The sequence below is a fragment of the Mytilus galloprovincialis genome, chromosome 14 (genome assembly GCF_965363235.1).
Source record: "Mytilus galloprovincialis chromosome 14, xbMytGall1.hap1.1, whole genome shotgun sequence".
NCBI classification, from domain to species: domain Eukaryota; kingdom Metazoa; phylum Mollusca; class Bivalvia; order Mytilida; family Mytilidae; genus Mytilus; species Mytilus galloprovincialis.
In genome coordinates, this window is record NC_134851.1 from 46,007,158 (window position 1) to 46,029,113 (window position 21,956).

General features: G+C 32.6%; 1 protein-coding gene across 1 annotated transcript in view; it reads right to left on the minus strand.

The window, feature by feature from the left end:
• Positions 1-18,035: 18,035 nt before the first annotated feature.
• The window catches only part of LOC143059686 (krev interaction trapped protein 1-like), a 39,593-nt gene continuing 35,672 nt past the window's right edge, over positions 18,036-21,956 (minus strand). The window contains exons 15-17 of the mRNA XM_076233228.1: positions 20,959-21,051; positions 19,551-19,613; positions 18,036-18,453 (exon numbers count right to left, since the gene is read on the minus strand). Coding sequence (XP_076089343.1) covers positions 18,220-18,453; positions 19,551-19,613; positions 20,959-21,051 — 390 coding nt within the window. The 3' untranslated portion in view covers positions 18,036-18,219. The remainder of the gene's footprint in view (positions 18,454-19,550; positions 19,614-20,958; positions 21,052-21,956) is intronic.

Below are 21,956 nucleotides of genomic sequence, written 5' to 3' on the forward strand. Positions count from 1 at the left end.
TTTCGATATCACAAACTAATCAAAACATTTACTTAATTTTATCATCGGTATAAGGACATCATTCGTAAATATAGCTCAACATGCAGACTTCTTATACGTTCAGGTATTTCACATCCAATCTTTTATGGAAATATTCTTTATAAAGCACAAAAATGTCAGTATTCACCTTAGAAGCTAACAAAACCTTTAAATAGGCTTATTAAGAAGGGATATAGTTGCGATACTGTTGTCAGGTCATTAAAGATTACATATTTTGGCTTTGATATTGATTCTTTGATACTGTTGTCAGGTCATTATAGATTGCATATTTTGGCTTTGATATTGATTCTTTGATACTGTTGTCAGGTCATTATAGATTGCATATTTTGGCTTAGATATTGATTCTTTGATATCTTTGCATCGGAACTAAACACATTTATTTTAAAAAAAAACAACAGTTGTTGGCATGACACGGGTTATGTTCTCCTCATATATGTTATGATGGTATGATAATAAACCCCTAACGGGAAGGATTGTGCCTGATATTCATATGATGAAGACATAATCTTTCAATCAGTTTAATTGAAGTCTGGAGCTGGCATGTCAGTTAACTGCTAGTAGTCTGTTGTTATTTATGTATTATTGTCATTTTGTTTATTTTCTTTGGTTACATCTTCTGACACCAGACTCGGACTTCTCTTGAACTGAATTTTAATGTGCGTATTATTATGCGTTTACTTTTCTACATTGGTTAGAGGTGTAGGGGGAGGGTTGAAATCTCACAAACATGTTTAACCCCGCCGCATTTTTGCGCCTGTCCCAAGTCAGGAGCCTCTGGCCTTTGTTAGTCTTGTATTATTTTAATTTTAGTTTCTTGTGTACTATTTGGAAATTAGTATGGCGTTCATTATCACTGGACTAGTATATATTTGTTCAGGGGCCAGCTGAAGGACGCCTCCGGGTGCGGGAATTTCTCGCTACATTGAAGACCTGTTGGTGACCTTCTGCTGTTGCCTCTTTGACACATTCCCCATTTCCATTCTCAATTTCATTATAGGTCAAATAAGATGGAGAATGAAAATGGGAATATGTCAGAGACAACCCGACCAAAGAGCAGATAACAGCCGAGGTCCACCAAGGGATCTTCAATGCAGCGAGAAAATCCCGCACCCGGAGGCAGGTGTCAGCTGTCCCCAAAATAAAATTGTATACTAGTTCAAAGTACGGCCTTTAACACGACACGGAGCCGTAGCTCACACCGAACAGCAAGATATAAAGGAAACAACGGACTCATCTATATAAAAAAACGATCATGGACCACATCAACAAACAACAACCACTGAACAATAGGTTCCTGAGTGACTTAGGACAGATGCACACAAATGTAGCGGGTTTATACGTTTTAACAGGCGTCAACCTTCACCCTAACCTAAAGTATTAGTGTAACATTACAATACAGAAAGAAACACTAAAAAAATAAATCGAAACAACTTAACTCAATCAAAAACACATGTTAATACAAACATGTAGAAATACAACGAACGAACAAATTTGATCTATGACACAAGGAAGCTTGTTACAAAGAGAAGCAACATCGCACAGTCGACTGTGTGGACCTTTATAGCAAAACCTACTGAAAACCCCGAATCCCCTTTTAGGTTTCCATGCAAAACAAATATTTGGAACTATGTAGTCTGAGAAAAAAACTGCCCAACCATAGTGCTGGATAATAAAAGCAGTCTTCTAATTTAATCAGTCAACCATAACCTCCGAAATAACAGAACTTCTATCTAGGATGTTTTTTACTAATGTGCTGTGTCTACATGCCTTTTTAAAGGTGGTTCGTTGACCACATGGATTTATTTGTTTGTTTTTATAGTGATTAAGATTACAACACAATGTTGACTGCTATAGTACACCCCTATTTTTGACATTAGTACCTATTATGTATGTTTGTTTTGATCACACATCAGTGTCAATATAATGGAATTGTATGCGACTGTCATACAAGTGAGAGGTTTATCTAGTTATGAAACCAGGTTTAATTCACCATTTCTACATATGAAAATACCGGTATCAAGTCGGTAATACGTCAGTTGTTATCCATTTGTCTGATGAGTTTGAGCTTTTGATTTTGCCATTTGATCTCGTTTTGAATTTTCATCTGAGTTCGGTAATTTTTGTTATTTTACTGTTAAAATAAAGCAGCTTGTGCAATCTTAAAACAAAATAGCTATTAAATGCACTTCATGCACTTCAATTTTCAAGTTGTCATTCCTATCTGTATACGTTCTTATTCATCACCCTTGCCTACCATGACTTTTTTAACAACTGTAAAACTTATCTATATAGGAGAATCAGTTATTGATAATTAGCAATTGTAGACGTTGTAAAAACAAGATGTTGATGCTTCTAAAACTTAACCTGACATGTAAATATAAACATTCTAACGTGAAAATTTAATTAGCATGTACTGAGGCAGGGTCATGACCAGATAATGACCGGCTTAACGAAATATACGTGATATGTATCAAAATATTCTAAAACACAGAGAAAACATATATCGTTACAATTTTGTTCCGATAACACGTGAACACCAATATACCAGTTTACATATTGTACATTCGTGAGCAATCGACTTTTCCCAATTTTTATATGCACCAAAAGCATGTTAACATGCATAACTATGACAGATGAAGAAATTTAAAGCGTTTGTTTTTCCAATTTTTATATGCGTAAGCTTTGCACCAAAAGCATGTTAAAAAGGCATGTGTACATGCATGCATGCATCCCTATGACTGATGTTGGAATTTAAAGCATTTGTTTTGGAAAAACGCTGTCTGCAACTTATTTATGTTAGTCGCGTTAGTATTTCATGTCGATCGTAGGAATCAAGCCATTTCCAATTGGTATTCATCTATAGTCTGTTACAAATAAAGGCAACAGTACAGTATACCACGCTGTTCGAACGTCATAAATCGATTGAGAGAAAACATATCCGGGTTACAAACTAAAGCTGAGGTAAACACATCAACTATAAGAATAAAACAACGAAACAACAGAAACACTGAAGTGCAACAACAAAAAAAATACAATGCAAAATACACAGAAACAAACTATAAGATAACAACTGCCATTTTTCAGTTTTGGTACAGGACATTTTTGTTCCGATAACACATGAATATACCAGATTATATTTTGTACATTCGAGGTTAATAGACTTTTCCAATTTTTATATGCGTAAGCTGTGCACCAAAAGTATGTTTACATGCATAACAATGACAGATGTAAAATTTTAAAACGTTTGTCTTGGAAAACGCTGTCTGCATGCTTTTGAAAAACGCAGTCTGGAACGTATTTATGCTAGTCATGTTTGTATTTCGTATCAATCTGATGAATCAAGCCATTTCCAATTGAGTTTGTTCTTATGTTGTGCTGTTACGACACTGTTCATTATGTGGAGGAATGAGTGCTCACAAACAAACATGTCCTGCCAAGTCAGGAACCAATAATAAGTCAGGAGCCTGTAATGCAGTGGCTGTCGTTCGTTGCTGTGTTACATATTTGTTTTTCGTTCATCTTTTTGTACATAAATTATGCCGTTAGTTTTCTCGTTTGAATTGTTTTAAATTTGTCATTTGCCCTTTTATGGCTAACTATGCGTTATGGGCGTTGTCTATTGTTGAAGGCCGCACGGTGACTTATAGTTGTTTTAAAATTTTTGTGTCATTTTGGTCTCTTGGAGAGTTGTCTCATTGGCAATAATAACAACATATTCTTTTTTTATATTTAAATCCTGTTCATTGTGTTGATTAATTGTTTGATATTCGCTTAACGTCCAGTTGCCAATATTTCTTGCATGATCGGGACGAGAAAAAATACCAATAAATACAATTAGGTAGGTCATATGATGGAGGCAATTTTGGACGAAGGTCGGTGAAATTTTGAATGCCATTAGAAAATGAGGGTATATATCGATAGGAACAGATGTCCAAAGTGATCATATCTCTCCTTAGTCACCATTGGGAACGATTTACTTGGACTATGTAGGATAGAAGACTGTTGGTTCCTCTCTCCCTTGCATCATACGGATGTCTGAGTCACCCTTATCTGTCAGAGCTAAACATATAAGGGAGCAACCATTTAACTTGAAGGGGGGTTATGGGTTTTTTTCTTAGTCAGAAAAGTTTTTTTCCCCGCAAGGTGGTGCAAACAAACTTATTTACTTTTTCAACGCGATCAATTAGATTTTTTCTTCTTCAAAATTTTACACTATAAAGAAGGTATGGGGGAATTTGCAATCAGAATACATTTTTTTTTTATCTGCTTGATAAGAATATTTGTTTTCATCAAATTGGGGATCATAATATTTTGTTTGGAACAAAACTGGAACAAAACCCCTCCCCCCCCCCCACTCTGGAAGTTAAGTGGTCGTTCCCTAAAGAATAGGTATATGTTGTAATATTTGTCTCATTGGTAATCATACCACTTCTCTTCCTTACATAGCTATAGACAGGAGTAACACGACGGTTGCAAGAGTGGGACATCAACAGTTCTGCTGACCTTCCGGAGCACCTCGGAGTTTTTTTGTTGGTTTTTTTTTTTTTTTTTCAATCTTTTCTTTGTGCTGTTTTATTGATTTCTTGTTTGTCTGTTCTTCCTTTTTCTGTTGGTGTTGTTGTTTTCTGTCTATCTTTTTCTTATATCATTGTGGTTGTCTCTCTGTTATCCTATCTCCTATTTCTATATTTGTAGGATATGGAAAGGGGGGGGTCATTTCTTATTATTCTTTATCTTTAAAAATTAAGGCGATTCTGTAATTACTTGATAATTGTATTCTAGACAGTGTTCTTTTCTGTTATCAGTATACGTTACCCAGTTCTGTAATGTTTGCAGTTATTCTTTATGTTTTAGAATCTATTATTATTTATTTTTTAGCACCCTTTATTCTCTATTCTTTATCATTTTTGCCTATGCATTATTTTTTCTCTATTCTTCATTTATTTTTTCCATCATTCTTTATTCCAAAAAAACTCATCCACACCCTGTTTTATCGCGATTAAAAAATTGCTTAATCTTCAGTTGGCGTATCCCTTATTTACATGTATGTTCTGTAGGATATATATATATAGTAAGTAAGCTACCAAATGGCCTAGGGTATGGAAACATCCCCAAAATATTGTTTCGGTCAACCATATACTAGAAACATTGCTAGAGCTTCACTATACCTTTATTGTTGACACTATAAGCAATATATAACAATTGAAATACATCAGAAAATCTTAATTTTATTAAGAATTAACAAATGTCTATTTGTTGGAAAAAATAAGCAAGAACATATTTGATGTTAAGTAATTGAACCAAACTGAATGTTTGGTTCATATTTTGTGTTTTACTGTTTTTTCTGGTATATTTTGATAATCTTACATTAAAACATAGAAAAAAAAAAACCAGACACGAACTGAGCTGAACATGATGAGCTTCTTTTTTGTGTGCGATCGTTTGTTAGATAGTCAAGCAATCCCAATTTCTCATGGAACATACGTTAAACATGCAGTCACGAAAGCGAGCACCAATTATAAATTACCACTCGACTAGTCCTTACTCAAATAACAGACTCTCAACGTTAGCAATGCTATAAAATAGGTGCTTTCACAAACAGAGAAGCAGTAGTATTGGGTAGTTGTCAGCTATATAGGACCGTTGCATAGCCGAGGGTCAATACAATTGTGATCAAAACACAATACGACTGTAGGAGGACATCGTCTCATATCACCGTATGCCGGCGCAATTATGTATGTTTTCTACTTTTTCTTTATTAACCAACATTCAGTTTAGATTATTCAGACAAATAACTAGAATATCAGTGAGTTCTGGTCTGATAATTATATTTTTAAAATGCATTGTATAACACAGTCTTCTTTGGTCATATATGTTTTAACGTAAAATCGTCAAAAAGTCACATCGCTACGCTCGGCTTTTTTCTTCAATCCGCTCTGTCAATATAATTGATGGAGATACAGGGTTGCAAATCAATGAATATTCAACCACTAAACCAAACCAAACCTTACGGTTTTTAAGAATAGAAAATGTGTATCATACTTTATATCACGCTGTAAATCTCCATAATACAATTATTAACGGTCGATGCAGGCGCAGTGTACTTTCTGCATAAATATGAATATTTTTGTCGTGTTACGTAATTTTCAATTTTCTTGATTAATGAACACTAAAAATGAAGACAGTTTTATATCAATTTATTCATTGTATCTTGTTGTATCATAATTCAAAATGTAAATAATGCAGGCAAAAAAATGGCGTCTCACCGCGTGCATGTCATAGGACAATTCGGGCAGCCATTCGAGCTTTACGCTCAGTTACATAACAGACTGTGACAATAATGGACAAAATACATAAAAAGCTTTTCAAATTAAATATTAAGAAATATGATTTTAATATTGAATTTCAATACCGCGACTTTTTTTCTTCATATAGAGTACTTGTCCTGAATAGTGTGTTATTGTTGTACTAAAACTAGGAGGACTTGGGAATAGTATACATACTGTCAAAATAGAGGCCTAGGATAGACAGGGGATATATTAATGAATAAAACATTATGTAACAAAATATCATATATATATGATACCCGACAAAGTTGATCTTTTAAAGAAAAAACAAACAAAACCAACAAACAAAAGACTATATAGAAGCAATGGAGACGAAACTGACGCAAACAGCGTGAAAAATTAAGCAGTCTTTATTAAAGTGGGTTTTGCGTAGTTTGAAGTTATTAAAGAGTAGGGAACACAAGGAGTATAATTCAGTTACAGAAATAAAATATATTAAACAACGTGTTGGTGATATAAATCAAATAAGTGAACGATATACTCATACTTATACTTAAATTACCCATTTAAGAGCAAAGAGGTCAGTCAATTTGAATGATTTAGGGATTGACATTTTCTCCCAGTGCTCCCAGTGCATGGTAAATGTGGAGGAATGTTTTTACATGTCCGTTCACGTGACTTATGTATGGTATACCGTTATCCATTTATATCTATTGACATAAATAAGCTCCCTTTCGTACAAATTTTATAAATTTTGGATTTCATATTTCCGAACTAAATGTATGGGCTTTCATTCATAAAATTGGGGATTTTCCAGATTTCTGACTACTAGTATTATAACTCAAATTTGCTTCGAGCAATTTTTCATGAAACTTTGGTATTAATTGTTTGTATATATTGAAACGAGTTTTCTTTTGATTAAAAAAAACGATGTGATTTTACGTTTTGGAGAATTTGTACTTAATCCAAAAGCAGGAGGCTCTAAAGAGCATGTGTCGCTCATTTTGGTTTATGTGCCCATTCAACAAAGGATTATCTCCAATATTGCAGATGCAAACATAAGGCATCCCCTCTATCTTCTTTAGCTTTTGCTCAAAACAAAAAAGGGCAATGTTTAGTAGAGTTTGCCTTGTTGATGTTTTTTGTGATTTAAAGTGTCTATTTATCTATTATATTTTTTTATCATAAAAGACAAAATTGTAACAAAATAGTAAAAATCGCCATTTAAGATCAATATCAAATAATGAGTTGGCGGAAAATTCCTTCATTATCTTGATTGCAGATCTTGTCTTTCTGATCGTTTTGATCATACAAGTTTCTAAATATATATTACAATTTTTAAGATACATTATGAGGCAAAGGTAAAATTTTCACTTACACTAATTGTAATATCATTAAGGCCAACAACTGCTATAAGAAGTCGTCTGACAGTTTTGATGCATACAACCATTTGGTAGAACTGAAAATACTGTACATTTCTGTCCTGTCAGATTTTCTCTATTTATAACAGTTTTGAAAATTAATACACAAAACTTGCATTTTACTCCCTATGCTCTATTTTTAGCCATGCTGGCCATCTTTGTTGGTTTGTAGGCGGGGTCGTCGGATACATCAATGATGTTTGTGGCCAAGGTTGATTAAATTTGGTCCTATGAAATTTACAAGATTTTTGTAAGTTTACAAACGATGACGACGGCCCCCAAGTGATGAAAAAAGCAAGGGCCAATTGATCTAAAATTGGGCATTTCCAGTCTGTGACAACCATAATATAGACAAAATAAAGTAGACTTATCACTTGTAGTATGTATTAAAGAAATAGACCTAGTTACGAACACTAAACGTTGAGCACAAAACCAGAAACAAGGTCAAGGTCAGGAGAACATTGTCTGTCGGACATGTACCACATGTATTTGTAATTGAGGACAAGATACCTTTTGAGTGCCTCCTAAGTTGGAGTACCCGGAATGACGCCTAATTTAGTAAAACCAGCTTTACTAATGATTGAATTTATGTTTGTAAAATAAAGGTTTTACCACAAGTATCACATAAAAAGTGGAAAGGGATTAATATAAGTTGAAAAACTTTTTACCCAATCCACTATAAATAAATATGTTAAAACTAAACTCAACATTCGTAATGATCCATGAAAATGAGGTCAAGGTCAGACACACCATGTGATAGACATGTACACTATACAGTACACAAAATATAGTGGTTATACTGCTTACAGTACCTGGAAAACAGACCAAGTCACAATACGTAACATTGTCCAAAGAACCAGGAAAATGAGGTCAAGGTCATATGAATCCTGCCAGACAGACTATGTTGTGATGTTATACTACTGTTTCAGAAAAAGGGATAAGGTTTTGTATCATTTAAACGTTTAATCCAGCTGCAATTGTTGTCTTTTTATGTGGTTCATAAGTGTTCCGCGTTTCTCGTTTTTTTATATAGATTAGACCGTTGGTTTTCCCGTTTGAATGGTTTTACACTAGTAATTTTTGGGGCCCTTTATAGCTTGCTGTTTGGCGTGAGCCTAGGCTCCGTGTTGAAGACCGTACCTTGACCTATAATGGTTTACTTTTATAAATTGTTTCGATGGAGAGTTGTCTCATTGGCACTCATACCACCTCTTCCTATATCTATGTACACATTACAATCATTACAATCATTACATACATAAAAGTATATTTAGTGATCATATGAACCCTGACAGAAAGACATGTACACCTTACAATCATTTCATACAAAATAAATTGCTTCACGGAGCGCAGCTGGATACGACTGCAGAGGTCCAACCATGAACAGTCGGGGCAAAAATGGACACAATATTTGTGCTTGATAAAGGTCTGAATTTAGATTGTAATTAAACATTTGACACATAATAGGTTTCTGACACAGAATAACTGTAGTCAAAGAACTTATAATTGGTTATATATGCTAGCATATATGATTTGAATTTATATTTGTTTTTTTAGCTTTTGTGCAATACACTAAGCTGCAAATTGACCCCCTCAAAACAAAAATAATAAATACCCCCCCCCCTTTTTTTCAGCAAAAAAAAAATGTTTTTAAGAAAATTTCTTTTTTATTTCTGAAATCTTGAGGAGAAAAAATTGTCCACCATATCTTTTTTTATCCCCCCATTTTTTTTCTTCACCCCCCCCCCCCTCTTTTTCCAAAAAAAAATTCTTTCAAGATATGATCATAATCTCAATTGAAGTTTCCAATAGAGTTTGCAACCATAATTTCCCATTTAAATACATCATAAAAGTCTTAGAATAGAAAATGTCATACATAATCATGGCTAAAATAATTATACCTTCATCAGCATTTTTAATAGTAAGGTCTATAAATAAATTGACAGCTAATTACCTCAAGACAATACAACATATTTTCCTACCTAATTTAAAAGCAGTGTAAGGAAGGTAATTCCAACACATTGTTCTTAAGTAATTGGCCATTAACCAGGAAACCTTCTTTTTCCCCCTAATTCATAAACGGTTTGACATCTAATAACATCAAAGCCAATCCTTACCACCCCTTTGTGATATGGAAACTTGTGGTACAGTTTCAGAGAGATCCAAACACTGTTCCACAAGTTATTGTCTGGAAACTAGAAAAAGTTGTAAGGGTTCCGCGGAACCCAGTGTCTTGCCTATTTTTGCTATAAATCGTAGGCTCAACAAAAATGAGGAACAAAAATAATGAAATGTTCCTCTCGATACTCTATCTTTTGATTGTAAGAAGCTTCTGTCCAAGTTGAAGTATAAATCAAGGATAGTTTAAGAATCTAATAAACGTTTTAAAAACTTTAACTGCAGACTGTATGTAATGTTAACTAGTCCATTTATGGGTAGAATACGGAAAAAAAATTATTTAAAATAAAAAATTTACTTCTGGATACTATTTTATGTTCATAAACAAGCTTCTGTCCAAGTTTGGTAGAAATCCAGGATAGTTTAAGAAAGTTGTTAAAATTTTAAAAACTTTAACCACAGAGTGAATGTAATTTTCCCAGCAGAAAAACTAAGTCCATTTATAAGTAAATTACGGAAAAACAATTTCGTTTTTTATTTACAAAATTTACCTCTGTATACTATCTTATGATCATAAACAAGCTTCTGTCCAAGTTTGATAGAAATCCAGGATAGTTTAAGAAAGTTGTTAAAATTTTAAAAACTTTAACCACAGAGTGAATGTAATGTTTCCCAGCAGAAAAACTAAGTCCATTTATAAGTAAATTACGGAAAAACAATTTCGTTTTTTATTTACAAAATTTACCTCTGGATACTATCTTATGATCATAAACAAGCTTCTGTCCAAGTTTGGTAGAAATCCAGGATAGTTTAAGAAAGTTGGTTAAAATTTTAAAAACTTTAAACCACAGAGTGAATGTAATGTTTCCCAGCAGAAAAACTAAGTCCATTTATAAGTAAATTACGGAAAAACAATTTCGTTTTTTATTTACAAAATTTACCTCTGGATACTATCTTATGATCATAAACAAGCTTCTGTCCAAATTTAGTAGAAATCCAGGATAGTTAAGAAAGTAGTTAAAATTTAAAAAAAAGTATAACCACAGAGTGAATATTTGTAGACGCTGCCGCTGACGGAATGTAGGATCTCTATGTCTTATTTTTTCAACAAAAGTCGAAGGCTCGACAAAAATGCTTATTTGGGCCCCTATTAATCAATCCAAACCTATCCTTTTGTGGTTATAAACCTTGTATTTAAATTTCATAGATTTCTATTTACTTATATACTAAAGTTATTGTCAGGAAACCTTATGTTTGAAGACACTGACGATGACGAAGTGATACAAATATAGGACCACAAAATGTGGTTGTATAAAAATATAGTTGCCATCTTGGTAATAATATTTGTGAAATAGACAAAACCACAAAAAAATAGTATAATACATGAAGTTGAGGTCAGGTAGATGTAGATGAAATCTGCCAGTCAGACATATACACATGAAAATCATCCTACAATCCCAAAATCGATGCACTATTGCTTCGAGTATCCAGGAAAAAGACCAAACCACAAAAACTAAGCATTTTCTGCTGAACCATGAAAATGAGGTCAAGGTCAGTTGAACCCTGGTTGAAAGACATGTAGACCAGAAAAGAAAGCAATTTACCAAATTTAACCACATATTTTGTAAGCAGTCTCTAAACTATATAAAATTTAGATCATGGACAATGGACAAATGAAGATGGAAACTAAGTAACATCAGATATCTGCACACAAGGTAGGAAGCATCCAGATCTTTTGAAATATACACTTTTGTGCAAATAGTTTATGCAATCACCACTGCCACCATATTGTAATCAAAATGTTACTTTCTGCTAGTATACATTGTCCCGGCTTTCTGTTACAGACATTCTTTCCTAGACTTTCCCTCACTGTAACACAAAAGGTTTTGTTTTCTTAGTTTGTAGATTGGTTGCTGTTTTATTGATGTACTTATCCGCTTAATGTTTACCCAACAGTTTTATTTATGCATACCTATATAAAAATTATATATATATGTAAAATAAATGGGGAAAGTGTCTATGGGATACAGAAGACGCCGCTTGCATTTAATGTTAAAAAGGGACATAACTCAAAATTGTAAAAGTGACACTAGCCAAATCTGTACTTGATCTGCATTTTGTGGTAATAAGCATTGTGTATATGTTTCATCGCTTTTAATTGAGGAAAACTTAAGTTAGAGAACATTCAACAGAAACAAAAAAATCAGCAATTTTCAATTTGAAAAGGGGCATAACTATAGACCGGTAAAAGTTAAGCCCTTAAAATTTGATCTGTGTTTTGTGGTAATAAGCATTGTGTATAATTTTCTTAACAATTGGTTGAGGCAAACTAAAGTTAGAGAAGGGAAGCAAATTTAAGGTTGTATGGACGTACTGACATAAATAAGGACACTAAGGGACATAAAAAGAAATTATGCAAGGGTAAGACATAAAAGCTGATATAAAAATAAACTATGATTCTTTAAATAAATAAATTAACAAGAAAATTTATAAAATATTTAATTGAAAAAGAACAACCTCTGATCAACAAATCACAGAAATCACATGGAAGGCAATATCACATCAATCAAAATATACACTCTTACAATTGGTTTATTTTAATCATGTGACTGATCACATGATAGAAAAGTTGCATAATTTATTCATAATTATTCCAATCATGACACTATTAATACTCATCATATGAAACATGACAAAACATAACAATTAAACAAACAAACAAACTTTTGTGTTAAAATAAGTTATGAGATTCAGTCACATGATCTGATCACATGACAGACAAATCAGATTCAATGAATTTATTTTAGTGGCATATTTATATCACAATTGTTGACATGATCTAGAGAAATTACACAACATTTTTTTTCTTCTTTAGGTCTTAGTAAACTGTGTTGAAGATACACACTCTAATTGTTTTTAGCAAAAGATATAATATCATCGTTTGGGGACAAGGTGAAATTTTGTGATGTAATTAGGAGATAACTGTATTGTATTTTAAGCTCTGATGGCATCAATTGGGGATTTGATGATTGCAAATTAAGTTTACTGGCGATGCGTTAGTGGAGACAGTAAACGGGTATTTGTGACCATCAAATCCCCAATTTATACCGTCGGAGCTTAAAATACAATATTGTTATCTCCATTCTAATGAAACTGACAGAAAACAACGTTAAAACATGTAATTAAAATCTGTCATATGCCGTCTGCGCTTGCGCGTACGTCCCATAGCATCAATTGACTAGCATCAATTGTCAATTGATGCCATGTAAAAAAGTGACGTTATCCAATCAAAATGAACGTTACAAACGTTGTTGCATTAGAATGTACCTTCTATTGAAAATGTACAAATTTTCAACTTGACATCTCAAACATAACAACAAGAATGCAATATTTCATTAACAAAATCATTCATGCATAATACATGTAATTGCAAAATCAAAAGCAAAGTCAAAATAATAAAAGTCTGAACGCCTCTTACTTTCAGTAACCTTATGGATTTTTTTTTTATATTTTACTTATATTGTTCATAGAGGGTGGTAAAGGGTTATTTTCGTGCAACGTGTTTTGCCATTTTTATTTCACGTGCAGTTGTGAAAAAAGGTTCGTTATTCACCATGTTTCGTGAAATCGGTAAAAAGATCCGCGTGCAAGAAATTTCTAATTGTCCTTTCATCGTGAAATGGCAATTTTATTTCGCGTTCTTCCGTGTAGATACCTCCCCTCCCTTTATGCCCCTCTTCATAATATCTTTATTTCAAAATGTAAGTTTTCAGACCTTTTTAACCATATTTGAAAAAAAAATAAGCAGAACAAATTAAGATTGAGAAAAATTGCAAAACAAGAAGGATCCCAAACTCAAGACACTTATATATCAAAGTCTATGATTATCTATGGGAACACTGAAAATCATGATCAGTGACATAGTAAAAGGTACTGTTAAGGTGGCTCGCGGGTACAAAAATTTCAGCAAAAAATTAAACCTTTATTTTTTCATTACAAATTTTATTTATTACAGTCTATTAGTTATTACTTTATTATATGGTACAAAAATCAACCCAAAAACACGATTCCGTTTGGCCCCAGATGACTTTTAAAATGTTTATATCATTGAATAAGCTCCAAATTATCTCCCTTTGATGCAAAAATGTCATTTTTTGGCATTAAATTTGAAATATCTTTCTTAACTCATCAGTGACCTATATTTTTTATTATTGTTTTCAAATAAGCCGAACATAAACTAAATAATTGTAAAAATTTAAGCGATTTCTGTAATTAGGTTATTTTTTTTATTTTGATATTACCTCTATTTCTAATATTAGCTCAACAGAAAAAAAGGACATTAACAAAAATGTATGCTTCTTCCAGAGGCAGATTGTGAATTATATGAACGGTGACCCCATTTTTTTATTTCATTTTTCTTTTAAGTATATGATTAAGTTCATTTATAAAAAAATATAGCGAAATCCTATATTAGAAAAAAAAGAAGATTTATACCCAGGAGCCCCCTTAAAAAGAAAGGCATTTGATTCTTAATATATTGACCTTCTGTAACATTTGTTGGGCTGCAAAATTAGGTTAGCTTTTTACACAGGAAACACATTCCTGAATGAAATTTACGATGTTTTTTTCCTAAACTAAACAACATTGTAACGAGATTAAGATTTCACATAGTTTGCCCTCCTAATGTAGACAAAACACCAAAAAAATATCATCAAATAAAATTCTATCCTACTTGTATGACTATTAAATAAATAATGCAGAAATACATAAAATTTAAAACATAAATTAGTCGGCCATTAAAATACCTATTATTACATAACTTGCATTCTTATGTAATACAATACACCGTCACTAACTGGATTATGTTTCAATCTAGACTGGTTTATTTCTGAAGTATCAATTACTAAACATGTATATGAGATTTTACACCAGTGACTGAAAATAATATAGAGCACTACAAGTACATCTAAAAAAATATACAAATATTTTACCCTCTGTTATTTTTAGTCATTAAACTGACTGTGTGTAATTGTTCACTAAATATATAATTGGATTTTAAGTTGAAATACTGTAAATTCAGAAATTATTGCGAAAATGCAATAAATTCAGAAATTATTGCGATTTTTTATCATTGCGAAAAATTATAGACAGGGTAATAATCGCAATAATTAAAACTAACATTTTGAAATTATTTATATGAATTAACATTGTTAAATAGGATTTTTTTTCAATATCCCAAAGATAAAAATCACGTTTAAGTCTTAAATGACTTAGATCTCAATAATAAATGCTAGCAATAATTTCTGAATTTACGGAAGTACCGGTACACTTTTTTTCATCTTCATATTAAAAAAATTGATTAAGTCATCAAGCAATGATCTTTGATTTAAGTTGTGGTGTTTTTTTCCAATTGGGTGGAAGATTATGGGGATATGCTATCTCCATACAAACAATTTGTTTAAACTTTAAATTCTTATAGGAAAATCAGAAGATGTGTTATTATAGCCAATGAGACAACTCTCCACCAGAGACCAAATGACATACCGGTAGAAGTTAACAACTATAAGTCTTTGTACAGACTTCAACAATGAGCAAAACACATACTGCATAGTCAGCTATTAAAGGCCCTAAATGACAAACGTACAATTCAAACGAGAAAAGTCACTTGATCACAGGCTTCTGACTCGGGTCAGGCACATAAACAGTGTGGCATGTGTGTGGATGCTCCTGTGCTACTCCCACAAAAAGTCATCACACTACTCAGACAGGTAGCACTGACTCCTAGCCGACTAATCATTGCTCTAACAATGTGTGCAAGGAACAGAAGCAACACATACCTATATTTAAGTTAATGGTCTGGTCCAGACAGAATTAAACTAATGACTTCCCACACTTGAGGTCTCTACCACAAAACAAAAGAGGGGCAAAAGATACCAGAGGAACAGTCAAAATGAGGTAAAAACAAGCAAAAACAAAACAAAAAAACAGGAAGACAAACAGTTTTTTCCATATCTGAAATAAAAAATAAAAAAAGCCTAGTGTAAGCAATGAATATCAAAAATAAGATTCCTACAACAAATCTGATGACTAGGTTTGAACACAGAGGCAGCCCTTAAAGTGAAAAAGTATATCTATAGACCGAGAATAAAAAGTCTTGTCAAAATTACAGTATGATACACAAGAAAAACCATTTTTCTCATTTCTCATAAAAATTATTAAATAAATAGTGACATTTTTTAACATTAATTTTATAAATTCAAGAGTTGTTGAGACAATCTCAGAATCAAAGTTTGTAACTGTGGTTCTATTTATTTTTGTTGATACAAAATGTACCAATTTTCGTGTTTTGAGGTAAACTTGCAATTAACCCTTTCGTACCAAAATTATCCTTTTGGCACCCTCAGGTGCTAGCCGAAATTATCCTTTTGTCACCCTCAGGCGCTAGCCGAAATTATCCTTTTGGCACCACAGAGCAGAGGGCGAAATTATCCACAAAACCCACAACAATTGGTACCCAACGATTAATAATGAATCCACAGTACTTCAGAAAATATTTTGGTTGGGGGACATTTTGAAAGTTTCTTTCAACCCTCTTGCTTCCATTTAAACTGATAAACTTTCATACAATGTTTAAAACAACAAATATGCAACTGTTTGAACTTATTTGGCAAAAAAAAACGCATATAATAAAGACAGTTTCTACATTTTAAAAAAAATATTCTAAAAGTAAGCAAATATGAATTCCTTTAAAAATCAAGCTTCCACTAAACAATATCCCTGAAGGCACTACACATTCATGAAAGGCCATATACATTAATATTTTGTTATTCAATTTTTCTAAAAAAGAAAACCATAAGTTTTAAGTGTAAATCATATAATTCAACGTAAAATATTTTAGAAGCATGGAAAAATAGCTTAAAAAATAGCAATACTTTTTCTGTAAACTCAAAAATTATTGTGTGCATTAATCATAGCATTTTTTTTAATATAAATAAGAAGATGTGGTGTGAGTGCCAATGAGACAACTCTCCAAGGACAAAAGAACAAAATTAATTATTGCTATTTGATGAAAATCTGCATAGAGTGGGGTGCTCATTTTCGCCATATCTTTCCATGTTTTCCACAGTTTATGTTCAGGTGTATATGTTTTTGAAGTATACTGATATTTCTATATGAAGATAACTTCAAATGCAAAATATTCTTAAGCTTGAAAACGTGTTTGTTTGAAAATAATCATCTGAAAAGTTAGATTTAAGGGTGTTTGAAATTGCCTGATGTTTTGTCGTAGTTTAGAATAAAATCATATTTGTTATAAAAATCTTAGTTACCGGCATGTTTCTTCCATTTCAGACATCTTTTGAAGTATTTAAAATGGTGAAATTGTGTCCCCGGCAAATATGCGCACCCCACTCTACAGGTATATGTATCAGATATCAGAATGTAAGTTCTTATCATTGCGATATTAGCTAAGTCACATTTTTTTACAACAATAGGAATTTTGCAATATTCATGTTATTTTCCTTTATTCACAGTAAAAAAAATCATCTTTTTACATACTGTGGATTCATTTATTTTTCGTGGTATGAGGAAAACTTGTATTTTCGTGGGTATCTGAATTCGTGGTTTTACCAATCTGAACATACAAAGTCTATAGAAAATTTGTTATTTATTGAACATTTGAATTCGTGGTTTACCTGTACCCACGAAACTCAGGAAAATTGGTATCACATGAATAATGATGAATCCACAGTTGATGTGGATGTGCAATCCAAAGTCAGATATAATTTAAACACACTACACAGCTACTTTTGCATAGGTACTATTTCTGTACTAAAAAAATGCAGTACTGGAAATTTACTTACTATTTCTTTACTTTAAAACTATTGTAATATTTAGGTACTTGTATTTTACAGTACTTGATTTGTACTAAATATTTTGGAACTGAAATCATACAATATTCCCTGTTTGAAAATCATAATTTTAAGAGATTTGAAATAGAAAAACATTCATAATGCTGAAAATGTAACGGTAGTAACCAATAATCTGTAGTACCTAAATTTCAAGTACAAATAAAGTACTGTAAAACACAGGTACCTAAATATTACAATAATTTAAGAGTAACAAAATAGTAGTTTTAAATTTTTAGTACAGAAATAGTACCTATGCAAAAGTAGCTGTGTAGATGTGCTTTATCAGATCTAGAGATCATGGTACATGGATAACAAAATCATGATTTCTTTGTTCTGAAGACTATTGAGCAAACACTATTTCCAGTAAGCACTGCCACCAAATGTAATGTACAAATATGTCATCAGCCTCCCATTTCTATAAATAACTTCCTACAACATCCTGTGCTACGAATTCATTCCACCATATCGAATTTCCACTTGTCTGTCCTTGACAGCATGAATTTCTGATAATTTTTCAATTAGTCTCTCAATTAACCCAGCCTGTTTAGTCCGTATTGTTAATTGTCGTGGAATATTTCTGTCTGTTCGACTTTCAAATCGTATCACATTTACTTCCAGCCGATTCGCTTCTGGAAGTTTACAGCTGATTTCTGAATATTTGAAACTATGTAACATTACCTGAAAACAGAAACAGTAATAATAAATGGAGAATGTGTCTCATGATTCCCCCCCACTTGCATATTACATTATAACGGGACATTACTAGAGAGCTGTTAAAGAAACACTATCTAATTAAGACCATCTGTGTTTTATGGTAATGAGCATTGTGTATAAGTTTGATAACATTTGGTTGAGGCAAACTCAAGTTAGATAATGGTTATGAAAAATTCAGCAGATTTTCCATTTTAGAAAATGGACATAACTCTTCAACGGTAAAAGTGACACCCCAATCCATATTCAAACCAGAACTTTTTTTTGCAGTATTCAACACATGTATATTCATAGATATAGGAAGATGTGGTGTGAGTGCCAATGAGACAACTCTCCATCCAAATAACAATTTATAAAAGTAAACCATTATAGGTCAATGTACGGCCTTCAACACTGAGCATTGGCTCAACCGAACAACAAGCTATAAAGGGCCCCAAAATTACTTGTGTAAAACCATTCAAACGGGCAGTTTAGTTATAAGTTATTGTCATTTGAATACACCCTGCTTAAATATGATGGAATTTTACACAGCAGTCATACAAGTTAGAGGTTAAGCTAGCTATACAACCAGGTGTTTACATAATGAAACGTCTGTACCAAGTCAGGAATATGACAGTTATGTTTTCCATTTGTTCAATGTGTTTGAGTTTAATTTTGCCATTTGATAAGGGACTTTCTGTTTTGAATTTTTCTTGTGGTTCTGTATTTTTGTTATTTTACTTTTGACCCAGCATCACCCAGCACTCAAGAAGTCCTCACTGTAACCAGGCAGCAACTTTTACTGATTTTTTTCAAAATGGAAATATTCCCTAATAAAAATATCTTCAAAGCTGTATACTGTGGATCCATTTTTTTTTAGTGGGTACCAATTTACATGGATTGATAAAAACTTGCATTTCTGTGGATATTTGATTTTATGGTTTTGTCACAGTCTGCGAACATTCTTATAGAAAATTTGTAACTCTTTGTAAATTGCAGTTAATGGTTCCCTAGAAACCATGAAAATTGGTTTTTAACAAAACAATAATGAATCCACAGTGTAGTTTTCTTTAAAAGTAACTCACCCTTGTTTGAGAGTTAATGACATGGATACCAACATCATTGACACCAATATGGCACATACTACCCTAAAATGACAAATCAAAGTGCTTGAAAGTGCTGTAAGAAAAGGTTGCTAACTAGAACTGGATGTGTCAAAGCGACACGAATGGCCCCGTCCCAAAAAGTTGAAAAATCTGCAATTTCAATAACACATGTGGACATAAAATTTGTATAACTGTGATTTTCAATAATTTATCAAAGTCCAAAGCTTGTAATTTCAGCAAAATTTAGCGGAGCGGAATGAAACTTAAACTTGATCTGTACTCACATACCAAAAATCAGCCCTATATCTGAAAGCGTTTAGAAAAAAAGTCTGTATAATTGTGATTTTCAACAATTTATCAAAGTCCAAAGCCTGTAATTAAAGCAAAAATTAGCGGAGCAGAACGAAACTTAAACTTGATCTGTAACTCATCCTGGTTAACTCATATACACAACAATCAGCCCAATATCTGAAGGTGTTTAAAAATAAGTCTGTATTTAACTGTGATTTTCAACAATTTCTCAAAGTCCAAAGCCCGTAATTTCGGCAAAAATTAGTGGAGAGAAACGAAACTTAAACTTGATCTGAAATTCATCATGGTTAACTCACATACCAAAAATCAGCCCAATATCTGAATGCGTTTAGAAAAAAATTCCGTATAATGGTTTGTTGAGGAATGACGGAATGACAGAATTTGGGAATTTGGGAATTACAGAATTACAGAATTACGGAATAACTGAATTACGGAATTTCAGAATTTCAGCATTTCGGAAAAGGCACCAACAACTTTGTTGCGGGGCCATTAAAAATACAAACATTAAGCTGAAGGACGCCTCCGGGTGCGGGAATTTCTCGCTACATTGAAGACCTGTTGGTGACCCTCTGCTGTTGTTTTTTATTTGGTCGGGTTGTTGTCTCTTTGACATATTCCCCATTTCCATTCTCAATTTTATTAAGAAAATGATGCCGCATATCAAGATTTTTTTTTGATATCTAAGCAAATTACAATTTTGAAAACAATCTGGGCTAAAAGCTCAATATTGTGGTTTTGCTATAATCAATAATTCATTTAACTTTTAAACAAGAACATGTCCCCATTACACGAATGCCTCATCGGCACTATCAATTTCTATGTTCAGTGGACAGTTAAAATGGGGGAAAATCTCGAATTTGGCATTAAAATTAGAAAGATGATATCATAGGGAACATGTATACTTAGTTTCAAGTTGATTGGATTTCATCAAAAACTTTAACCTAAAGCGGGACATATGGACAAACGAACGCACAGACCAGAAAACACAAAGCCCATAAATGGGGTATAAAAATGTTAACTCATGGTCTACAATTATGGAAAAATTAAACTTTATACTATTTTAACTATTTGTTACCTTGACCTGGGGTACCAGTAGTGTACCAGTGAAGAAAGCAGATCCATAAACAGTCAGGTTTCTGCAGAACTTCAGGAACTGCTGTTTTAAAATCTGAAGAAAAATAAACAAAGCCTGAATTATCGTTATCAACCATTCTAGTAATTCAGCGATTGTCATTTCTTGATTCATATCATATTTGTTTTTCATTCATTAAATTGTACATAAATCAGACCATTAAATTTACATTTTTCATTTCAGGGCCTTTATTGATGAATATGTGGTATTGGTTTTTCTCATTGTTGAAGGACCTTTCAGTGACCTATAGTTGTTGATGTCTATGTCATTTAGTCTCTTATGAGTGTTGTCTCATTGGCAATATATCATACCACATCTTATTTTTATAATAAGAAGATGAAGATTGTATATCATTTTTCATAATGTAAAAGATATCTGTTAAAAGATGGACTCTCTTGTTAGTGCAGGCCTTACAAGGAATATCATTTGTTCTGTATTTTCTTTAATAGATGTTAATGTACAAAAGATATTATTTACTACTCAATGGGAGACAACTCTATAGTTAATAAAATCTGTTCATATTTCAAAGGATTATTTTTTTTATATTTAAAGTACAAATATTGTTGCCACATTAAAGGGAACAAATATTCATTGATAGGCATAGAAACACTGCTCACCATTTCTTATAAGTGATTTAATGAGCTATGGTAGATGAGGTAGATGGGGGTTTACAGAATAGAAAATAAAAGGAAACAAGAATGTGTCCCCAGTACACACTATCATTTTCTATGTTCAGTGTACCGTGAAATTGGGGTAAACACTCTAACTTGAATTAACTAGATCATATCATAGGGAACATGTGTACTAAGTTTTAAGTCGATTGGACTTCAACTTCAACTTCATCAAAAACTACCTTGACCAAAAATTTAACCAAAACTTTAACTTGAAGCAGGACAGAGGGACGAAGGGACGGACGAAGGGACGGACGAATGAACAGATGC